Below are 11,185 nucleotides of genomic sequence, written 5' to 3'. Positions count from 1 at the left end.
TACTCAGGCAGCAAACTCATCAATCACAGGATTGTTTTAAAGCAGGTCCCAGTTGTGTTGCATGGTTGGGACTTCTTTTTGTTTTTTTGTGTTTTTTTTTAACACTGTTCTTAAATATAAAGTTTTGCAACAAACCTTTGATTTATATCAAATATAATTAAAAATTAACAAATGAGTACATTGTATCAAAAAGTGCGAAGATATACATTTCATGCACATACTCGTATATATGTATATATGTATATATTTTACATGCACACATAACTTATTCAAACTACAGCCACTGCTTGACTGCTCCAGATGCAGACAACTGGTTCATGCATTTCAAATTTGGCAACTCACTATGAGATCTCAGTGGAAACATATGATAGCTGAGAAGAGACAATACAGAAACAAAACCCAAAGTCAGGAAAACAAGACACGGTATCTCCTCCCCCACTCCCTGTAGTTTTCACCAATTCCAGTGTCTAGAAGAATCCAGACAAACTGGTGAGGCTGTGCTGGGCTACAACAGTGATTCTCCACCCACCATGGCCTTGGAAGCAGCTGCGGTTCTGCACAGAATGGATACATTCAAAGTAACATGGGCCAGAGATGAAACATCAGTATCAAAATACACATCCTTCCACTTTGCAACAGGAGCACAGCGTCTCATGCAGGCTGAGATACCCTCCAGTTATCGTTTCCTATCGCAGTAAAATACTCTGTAATCTTAAAGTTTCAGAGTGTTGTGCCTTCCGGTAAGGAAATTCTATAAAATGGTTTGGTCACAATCGTGCTGAAACCCTGGAACAGGTGGTGGTCTGATGTGATTTAGTTCTACTAACATGTGTCTTTTGTTGCATAGCCCTATGGGTTAGCGACACCCGCTCACTGGGACACACCTCCACACAGAGAAACGCACACACACATCGCAGGCCAAGTTTCTTTAAGGCGAGTCATGGGGTGGCAGCCAATGGGATCACTCAAAAGATCCGGCAAAGCGATCATCTGACGTTTCCAGACACGGAGGGCGCACCCAAATCTGACCATCTAAGTTCTCCTTTCGTCCACGCAACAAAGGGTCTCCCGGCATTTTACCCACAGCCTCCTAACTCCGGTGTTTCCCTTTTGAGAGCGGCCATGAGGTTGGATTCCTCTTTCGCTTTCTGCTTTCCCACGTCCTGTGCCACGAACAGTGCCGGGCTTCCATGCCTCCCACGCGAGCCACAGTCTCGAAGCTTCTCCTTGCCGCGTCCCTTCCTCGGAGTCGTGGCCTCATTCACTTGGGGCGTCCCGAGTGCCGCGTCTGCCCAGACACAGACCCTCCCTCCTGCCCCCACCTCCCCCTCTTGCAAGTGCCTCTCCCTCTCTCTGGCCTTCTCTGAGAAGAAGCTCACAACGACAGACATCGTGTCCCCTTTGGCAGGCATCCCGTCCCTGAGATTCAGAAGTGCGACAGACCGAAAACACCCCACACGAGGACACGCTCCACGCTGCTGTGTGGCTTCCCAGGAAGCCCTTTCACTCGTGGGAGGAACACGGGGAAGTGGTCGCTTCGTTTCCAACGACAGCCGTCCCACTGGATGCTACACGAGTGTCCTCCACTGGCACCAGCCTTGGACCTGGCCGATATCTGGAACTGGGCACAGCTCCAAGGATTCACCCACGCTTCACACAGGCTTCACGGCACCGCCCCCAGGAGCCTGGCCCGAGAGGGCTCGGGAGTCAGGCACTTGGTCGAGAGCAGCAGGGGCCAGGGGAGCTGGGGGACCACCCAGGCTGGACGCAAGAGCGTCTCCTCACACAAGACACACACACACACACACACACACGCGCGCGCGCGCACGCGCACGCGCACACGCACACACACCAAAGAGCTGAGAGCTTCCTACAGGTTGGATTTTTTTAAGTAGTATTGCTATTTCCTTCCCCAGTCTTGTTTTTCTCTTTTTTCTAGATCAAGTATATGGAATTAACAAAAGAGGGAAGGGTGTTGTGATTAAAAACCAAAACCAACAGCCAGAATGTTTCCAGATTTGGTCCCCGCCAGGGTTGACAGCATCTGGGAGAGGACGGAGTGTGAGAGTGTATTTCTGGTGTCCACTTGTGGTTTCAGGTACAAAGAGCCACGCCGGACATGTCTGTGTTTGTGGGCGCTGCCAAGAACGCATGGAGCCACGGCCCAGGCTCCCCAGGCTGCTGCCCGTGGACCGTCAACTCTGTCTTGTCTGGCCAGGCGTTCAAACGTGCCAGGTTCCCCAGGGCCACAGACTTGGATAAAGGATGGCCTCCGCGAGCTCCAGACCTCCTCGGAACGGCTCCAGACACACACCCCGGATGCTGGGACCCAGCACGCAGGATCCAGACCAGCAGCGTCCTACTCAGCACACGCAGCCACTTCCCATGTAGGGTCTGTGGTACGAGACCCAGGCAGGCAGACCGGCGGACAGAGAGAGCCACAGCCCTGTCTGAAAGGGCTTAAGACTCGGTCCAGTGTGAAGGAGGAGGTGGCGGGGGGAGCAGCGGGGCCTCCCCCCAGCTGGCCCCAAAGGCAGGGCCCCTCCCCGCAGGGGCTGCTGCCCCCGCCTCGGTGCCCCTGAGCGTCCCCCGGAGCCAGCGTGGACGATAAAACTCATCGGCGGAAGGCGGCTGCGGCGCAGGTGCGTGGCGTGGGCGGTGCAGCTAGCACCAGTGGTCCTGGTCGGGGTGGTGGTAGCTGTGCCGGGCCCGGCCGCCCGAGCCGAGTCGCAGAGTGCAGTGGTAGCCGCTGGGCACGCGGCGGAGGGGGTGGGACTGGGAGGTCAGAGAGGACACGGAGTCCGGGACGCTCAATTCAGTCCGGGAGGAGCGGCCTGAGTCGGTGGCCACGGCCTCCTCGAAGGTAAGCGTGTCCTCAGGCTGGGTGCGGGCTGCGTCCTCACTGTCCGGACGCTGCCCCAGGTAAGGGTCAGAGCCGATCCTGGAGCCGGCAGCCAGGGGCTGGCTGAGGGGGTCTCTCTGGAGCAGAGCGTTGTGTTCGGAAAGGCCACGACTAAGCCGGCCTGGGGAGAAGGTGGGGAGGCTGGTCTGTGCCCCAGCGAAGTGGAAAGGCGAAGCGTTGGCCGTCTTGTAGGTGACGCTGGGACGGGGGGTCGGCGGAGTCTGGGGGAGCTGCCTCCGCCCGCCACGGCCAGGGGTGCTAGCACCGGATGCCGACAACAAGGGACTCCCGTTCACGGAGCCGCCACCCTACAAGAAAGCAGAACAGAGCAAAAAGAGGAAAAAATGAAAGTACGGGGCCAGAGGCCAGTGCAGGTGAGCACCACTGGGAGGAGGGGCAGGGAGGCAGGGAGAGAGGCAGGCGCCCGAGGAGGGGGACAGGTAGGGCGTGTGGTGGGGGAAACGTAGCTGGAAACAACGGGTGACAAAGGGACAGGCACGGCTCAGGGAGGGGCGAGACCAGAGGCCAGTCCAGGGCAGCTGGGAGGGGAGGCCTGGGCTGGTGGAGGAGCAGTGGGGCAAGGAAGAGGGGAGGAGACTCGGGCCAGGGAACCAGCACGTGAAGGACGATTCGGAACGTGGTGGCGGGGGGAGTCTTACAAGGAGGGGCAGCGAGGGGGTCCCGTCTTACTGGTCTCGGGGGTCCTGGCTCCTGCCCAGCTGTTGGCGATGTGGGGTGGCTGCCGAGAGAGGGTTTGGGACGCGAGGGCTCATGGCCCCCAAAGCGGTCGCAGGAGTAGAAGCGCTGCTTCTCCGAGGAAGAGGAAGAAGGCTGCCTCCGCTCCTGGGACCAGCCCTGCTCCTGTCTGCGCTCCCTCCGGCAGCCTGTGGGTCCCTCTCCCGGGGGTGGGCCTGGCCCTGCGGCCCTGCTGGGTGCTGGCCAGGAAGAGGGAAAGTCAGCACAGAGAGCCAGGCGGGGAGACAGACCCCCAGCCCAGACCTGGTCCCCAGGACTAGCAGGAGGACCCGGGGAAGAGCCGAGGTGGGCGGGTGGTCCTGCCTGGTCCCCAGACCTGCGACTCACCACCCCCTACTCAGGACTGCTTGTACGGTCGAGGCACAGAGAGGAAGAGGGTTCAGACCCCTGCCCCAGGCCCTGGACATCCGAGGGACCCTGACGCACCATCATCTGTGTCTGCAGACAGGCTGGGCCCCTTCTCCAGGGACTTCTGCTTCCTGTCCCTGCGGCGGTGGCAGCGGTGGGGGGGGGGGGGGGCGCACAGGCTGGCTGGCCCGGGCGCGGTCCAGGGCCGCGTTGCAGAGATGAGCCACGTGAGGGCGCTGGGGCGCCAGTGTGGAGATGGACCGCTTCATGGGGCTGGCGCTGGGGGCCGACTGCGGGGCGGGGGTTGGGGGGGCATCCTTTATCTCACAGTCTGAGAGACAGGTCTGGGGCTCCAGAACCACCAGGCCCCTCCCTCTCCCTGGAAAGCTCTTCCCCACCCAGGCCCACCCTTTCTCCCGTCTCTGCCAGCAGGGCGCAGAGAGCTGTTGCCTCCGTGTCCCGGGAGGACAGGGAGGAGGCCAGGAAGAGGGAGGCTGGGGCCGGGCTAGGAGAGCACCGAGGGGAGCTGCGTGTGACGGCTCTGCGGGGCCAGGGCCACGGGCTGCCGCCCTGAGCTGGAATCAGGACCCGTGGAAATGGGCCCACGTGGAGCAGACCCACGGCTTCCACTCAGTGTCCTGCAGCCGCTCCACTGGCCAGGGTCAGGAAGGGGAAGAGGGCGGGAGCCACCAGCAGTGGGACACAGAGACAAGTTTAGAGGATGAAGTCATTTTGAATGTGCAGAGCCAGGAACCACAAAAGGAGGTAGGGACACGGCCAGCCCCAGGCCAGCGCTGAGGCCCCAGACCACAGGTCATGCTCTTCTAAAGCCCCTCACCTTCCCAGCAAGTGAAAACAGGGCCCCCGACCCAGTCTCAGGTCTGCAGGCCCCTCTCTGAGTCCTTGTGAAAGGGCATGCAGCCCCCTTGCCCTAGAGCGTCCCTGCATGCCCGAAGGAGCAGGGGACGGAGCTGGGAGCTCCTGCACACCAGAGAAGGAACAGGGCAGATCACCCCCAGAGCTTCGACCGGGCAAAGGGAGGACCAAGGTGTGAGGCACCTTATGCACTGGTGGGAAGGGGGTGCACTAGGGTGGGACAGGTATGTCCTAGAGAGGGAAAGGCTGGGTCACGCACACTCGCCCACAGTAACCCAAAAAGAGGCTGACCACCGGTGGGTGCTGGGGACTCTTGGCAGGCCTCGGAGGGCCCTGGCTGTTCCTCTTGAGTCCATTGTGGAGTCCCAGGAGTCCCTGACAGGGCCGACAGCATCCAGGCTGCCATAAGGTGGGAGCCTTCACGAGGGACACAAGCCCTCCCAAGCCAGGTTTCCTCATCCCCCGCTCCCCCACCCTCCCATGACCCTGACCCTCCCAGACCACCCACCTGAGTCTCTGCAGCCAGGCGGGGCATGGAGGCCGCTCGTCCCTGGCTCTCCAGGCCGGGCTGGGGTTCCCCGTCAGGACCTCTCAGGGCCACGCTCTGCATCTGGACATCCACGGCCTGGGCACGGAGCAGCGCACAGTCACGGCAGCCTCCACTCCACTCTCACCTTCTCCCCCTCCCCGGGGCTCCCTGCCGCGTTCCTGGCATCTCCCACCATCCCTGCCTCACGCCCCCCATCTCGTCCGCCAGCCCCAGCCTGAGTCCCCAGGAGCCCGCACCGGCTTTCCCGGCTGCACCACTGGGATCTCTGCGGAGTGGCCACGCTCCAGGGGTGCCCTTGCCTCACTGGGTACCTCCTGGGTCCGCTGAGTGCCCCAGGAAACAGACTCCTTGATGCCGCTCTCTTGGGTTTGTCTGTAGAGCAGAGACGATTGTCCTGTTGGCTCAGAGGTCTGTGGGCCCCGGCAAGTCCACCGAGGACCTGGCCCCAGCCTGCCAGGAAGCTACACTGGCCCTTCTGCCTGGGCTCAGGAGCAGCCCAGCGGCACAAGGCCCTCCCGTGCAGGCCCTCAAATGGCCACGGGGCAAGGGGTGTGGACCCAGAGCCAGGCTCGGAGCAGACGGCCCGAGAGGGCCCCGGAGAGGAGTCCGAGGGAGGGCTGGGCCCGGCCAGCAGCTTCCTCAGCCCTAAACACGGCCTCCTGTGTGCAGCTGGAGCAGGGACGGTTCTCAGCAAAGACCACACGTGTACGACGTGCACAACACCCAGTACGGACATCCTGTTGATGCTTGTGCCCGGCAAGCCCTGGCTGCTGAGTTACGGGCAGTTTAGGACTCAGCAAAATCCACCTCATTAAGTGCAAGACCCACAACCCGGCTTCAAAGAAGAGCATCCAAACGTGTGCCACGAGAGGACGTCGGGAGCCCTAAGCATGCCGGCCACGCCCAGTCTGCTCTCGGGCCCCGCGCCTCAGCCCCCGCTGCATGAGGCGGAGCAGAAGCCCCTCCCTCGGCGCTCAGCCAGGGGTCCGTTGAGCCGATGGGGTGTGAGCAGACACGGGACCCTGCTGGCCCCAGGGGCTGGCTAGAGGAGCCCGCTGCACCACCCCTCGGCGACACACGGCACAGGACGGGTCACTGCTCTTTCACAGCACTCGGTTTGGGTGGTTCATGCCCAAGAATTACTGCGGCAAGAGTCAGAGGACAGGCGAGAAGGATGTCACCAGTTTGTGTACCGGATACAGCTGCTTCAGAAAGCGCGACCGGAGCGGGCATCTGAGGGAAAGGCGTCTTAGAGGGGTTCGGAAGACCAGACACACACAAGGCGTCAACAGAATGCGGTGCGGACCGAGGTGGAAACAAGTAATTTCTCGACGGGCAGGGAGTGAGCAGAGGCAGAGGCCCCTGCGCGGGAAGGCAAATGGGCACACGCACTGGGAGGGGACGGTCTGGAGCCGCTGACCTCGGGACCATCAGAGGCACCTGTGTCGCGTTGGGGAATCAGCTCTGGGGACCACCACAGACGGCTCCAGCAGCCGGCCTGGGCCAGCTTCCAGGCACCACCCACGAGAACCATCTGGGCGGAGGTGGGCACGGGGTGAACAGTGGAGCCTCCTCCCAAAGTGGCGCTGGGACCTGAAGGCTCCATGTCCTGCGGCCAGGCCTGCAGAGAGCCCCTCTGGGAGGTGCCGACACCAGGAGTCCTCCCTCCTCCCAGCACCACGCCCCCTGGCCGGGTACTCACACGGCCCCGCCGTTGCTGAGGGAGGCAGCGCTCTTCTGCCGAAGGAAAACCCGGGCTCCTCGGAGCACCGCGGGCTGTGTCTGCTCCAGCGTAGCCTTCAGAGGGTGGAACAGGGACACAGGGCCCATCTGCAGAAGGGACGCAGAGAAGGGGAAGAGCTCTAAGGGCAGAGACAGGTGCACCAGGAAGCTGCAGTGTCCCCACAGCGTGGGCTGGTGCTCCTTCTGCCCTGCCCCAGCCCTACACAGGAGGGAGGCAGGGTCTTCCTCCCAGCCTGGCCTGTAAGTGACATCAACAAAGTCATTTCACTTCTTGGAGCTTCAGCTTCCTCACCTACAAAATCCGGGGACTGCATCCACTTAGAAATGGTAAAAATATTTCATCTCGTCGACTTGGATTGACGGGCAGAGGCCGCGTGAGCCCCAGATTGAGCAGAATTCTGAGATTTCCGGGCTTGGTGGGGGGCAGGGCACGGAAGGGTGTCTGCAACAGCCCGGGGAACGGGGAGCTGCGGTGTGGGCGGGCATCAGATAGTTCCCATCCCAAGAAGGGTGACTGTCCCCGCAAGCCCTGACCACCAGGCAACTTTCTAGACAAGAGAGTCTACATATGGTCACTGACGCTTTGGCTATGTGGGAAGTTGTTCTCTTTGAAGGGCGACATCAGGAAGACGGGGCCCCAAACCAGCCCAGTCAGAGTCATGAGTGGAACAAATCATGACTTGGACCCATCGGTTTGAACCTCTCTGCTCCCTGCCCGTGTGCAGGATAAGCAAGTTCTCCTCGCACCTCCCCAGACAACCTCCTCGAGTGTTGTTCGAACTTCTTTCTTCTACCACTTAAGAAAGTGGTATCTCCAGGAAACATGTTCTCAGTCCCTTGTCTACTGCTCCCGAACACTAGCTCTCCAAGTCAGGGGACCCCTGGACCAGCAAGAGACCAGCCACTGGAAAGCAGACAGGCTGCATGGAGTCTCTGACTTTGGGGGCGGAGAAGTGAAGCCACAGTTGGGACCTCTCGTCCTCCTTTTCCTGCCGTGCTATCCCCGGGAGGATGTGCGTTCCCTCTGCTGTCGAAACAGCTGACGGGTGTCAGAGCCTGAGGCGTACTTCTTGGGAACCCTGAAACCCGGTACCTGGGACAGGCCTCCCGTGGCCTGGTGAATCTGATCCCTGGTGGTCTTGTTCTGTTTGTAGAAGTTGAATATCATCAGAGCCGCGTACACCTTCCCCACTGTCGTCTCATCGGCTGGAGGGAGAGAAAACAGAGGACGGAGTATGACGGAGGAAGGCGGGGTGGGGTGGGACAAGGGAAGAGCCCCCACCATGAGGAACCCCGGACACGCTCAGGAAAGGCCACAGGGCTTGGCCAAAGTTGCACGGTCCCCACATGGTGTCTTTGGACACTGGGCACGTGCTCCCTGGAGCTGTACTGACTCTCCACAGGGCCCTGCATCTCCTCCCAGTGAAGTGGATATGGGGTCTAATCTTTAAGCCCGTCATCTCTAACAGGAGTCTCCCTGCTGTTCTCTGGATCTTTTTAAGTACACCCCCCACCGGGAATGGGGGGGACTGTGGCCAACAGAATAAAGCCCAGGTCATCCCCTCCCACAGTCCCTATGTGCCCACTCGTAAGACCATTTCCCCGCAGGTGGAATCTAAGTCTAGACTATCAATGAGGTCACCCTGGCCCAGGGGTCCCGGCACTGCCTCTGAGTGGGACACAGAAGGGGGTGAACAAGGGGAGTTTCTTGCCCTCATTTACGTTTATGGGGTGGCACCCGTACATCCAGGGTCTTCTGGGGCAGATTGGCCCACACAGAGGAGATCTCCTTCCTCAACTCGGCATCACACTGGTGCTGCTTGGTGCCGGCTGGGACGGGGCAGGGTGTGGAGGGGAAGAGAGATGTCAGCAGCCGTCGCATAGCCCCTTGGGGAGCAGGCGGGGAGAGGTGTGGTGTAGAGGGAAACCGGGCAAGGACAGTGCTAGGAGAGAGGGCGGAGCAGGAAGAAGCGTGGCCACGGCGGCCATCTGAGCGCCCCGATGGGCTCCTGTCTGGAGACAGAGGCCTGCGTGCACGGGCCCTGGGAGCGGAGAAGGTCACGGTGGCGGTCCAGCCCTTCAACACTATTGAGTGAACACCCACCCGTGCCAGGTACTGTTCTAGGTGATGGAACGAAAGCAAAGCTGCTGCCTCTGTGGCACGACGTGGCTTAATAAAGTGGCAGTAAGTTCAAAATCTAGGGTGTTGGGTGCAGAAGAAGCCAAGGAGGAGGGATGACATACCAGGAGGGCTGCCGTGTTGGACAGGGTGGTCAGGAAAGGTGTCGTGTGTGCACGACCCCGAAGGCAGAAAGGGACCAGGGTGTGTCACACGCCATGAGCCAGGACAGCAAGGCTCACTGAGCAGGGCAGGGGGTTGGGCATTGCAAGGAGCAGATGCTGAGATGGGAAGCAGCAGAGACATAAAATACTGATTTATCTTTTTTTGGCATCAGGGTTAGTGTGGTGTGCATACAGTGACACTCATCCTTTTCAGTCGTCCCCTTCTGTGAACTGCGATAAACCCCCGAAGCCACGTATCCACCCCCACCATCGAGACGTGGGACCACGGCCAAAGCCCCTCCATGCTCCCTTTGTAATTGACCCTTAGCCTTCTCCTCCCCTCCCCTCCCTGTGTGTTTTCTGTCCCGGTTTATGCAGCCTTCTCCAGAATGCCACAGGAATAACATCGCAGGGTGTCTTGGTTTGGGGGGATTCCCCACTCAGCCCAGTGCATTTGAGACTCATCTGTGTTGGCGAACGTGTCCTTAGTGTGTTTCTTTTTTTTTTTTTTTTTTTTTTATTTGACAGAGAGAAATCACAAGAGAGGCAGGCAGAGAGAGAGGAAGGGAAGCAGGCTCTCCGCTGAGCAGAGAGCCCGATGTGGGACTCGATCTCAGGACCCTGAGATCATGACCTGAGCTGAAGGCAGCGGCTTAACCCACTGAGCCACCCAGGCGCCCCTGGTGTGCTTCTTTTGATAGCTGAGGACTATCTTACTGTATGGACAGACCACAATTTGCTTATCCATTCACCACCTGTTGCTTACATTTGGAGGGGATTATGAAATAAAGCTGTGAACCTCTGCATCTATGTTTCTGTAAAGACGTTTCTTTTCTTCCCACTTAGGAGTGGGATGGCTGGGCCAAACTGTAAGGAACTACCAAACTAGGGTGACAAGAATTCCATATTATGCATTCTCACCAGGACTTAATATTGTCCTTTTAAAAAAGTATTTTAACCATATTAATAACCATGTAGTGTTACCTTATTGTGGCTTTATTTTGGATTTCTCTAACGACTAACGATATTGAGCGTCTCTGTAGCTGTTTACTTGCCTGCCATATATACATCTCGGTGACATGTCTGTTCAAACCCTTTGCCCATTTTTATCAGTTTGTCTATTTTCTTATTACTGAGTTGTGGGAGACCTTCACCTATTCTGGAAACTGACCCTGTATCAGATATATGTTTCAAAAGTATTTTCACCATTGCTTTAGCTGTCTTTTCATTTTCTTAAATGTAAAGCAAAAGTTTTTTACATTGGTGAAGTTCAATTTATCGATTTTTCTTTGATGGCTCGTGCTTTTTCTCTTAAAAAATCTTTCTCAGGGGCGCCTGGGTGTCTCAGTGGGTTAAGCCTCTGCCTTCAGCTCAGGTCATGATCCCGGGGTCCTGGGATCGAGTCCCACGTCGGGCTCTCTGCTCAGCGGGGAGCCTGCTTCCTCCTCTCTCTCTGCCTGCCTCTCTGCCTACTTGTGATCTCTGTCTGTCAAATAAATAAATAAAATATTAAAAAAAAATCTTTCCCAAACTCAAAATTGCCAAAAGTTCTCTCCTGTGTTTCCTTCTATAGGTTTTATAATTTCACATTCTACATTATGTCTATGATCATTTTCAAGTTAATTTTGGTAGGAGATGACAGGTATGTGCCATGGGCTGCATTGTGCACTACCCCCACTCACCTGTTGAAACCCGAACTCTCGCTGGGACTGTATAAGGCTGAGAAG

The 11,185-nt window shown here is 58.2% G+C and overlaps 1 protein-coding gene across 1 annotated transcript; it reads right to left on the bottom strand.

Moving 5' to 3' along the window:
* Positions 1 to 2,092: 2,092 nt before the first annotated feature.
* On the bottom strand, positions 2,093 to 9,530 carry LOC123928089 (voltage-dependent N-type calcium channel subunit alpha-1B-like). The gene is given in 9 exon segments (XM_045983149.1): positions 2,093 to 3,210; positions 3,593 to 3,837; positions 4,085 to 4,199; positions 4,201 to 4,296; positions 5,391 to 5,507; positions 5,669 to 5,804; positions 7,135 to 7,262; positions 8,269 to 8,381; positions 8,898 to 9,530. Coding segments are annotated over 9 exon segments (1,656 nt in total). The 5' UTR covers positions 9,058 to 9,530; the 3' UTR covers positions 2,093 to 2,664.
* Positions 9,531 to 11,185: the final 1,655 nt, after the last annotated feature.

Source organism: Meles meles, chromosome 17 (assembly GCF_922984935.1).
Source record: "Meles meles chromosome 17, mMelMel3.1 paternal haplotype, whole genome shotgun sequence".
NCBI lineage: Eukaryota > Metazoa > Chordata > Mammalia > Carnivora > Mustelidae > Meles > Meles meles.
This window is presented reverse-complemented; position numbering and strand designations above follow the sequence as displayed.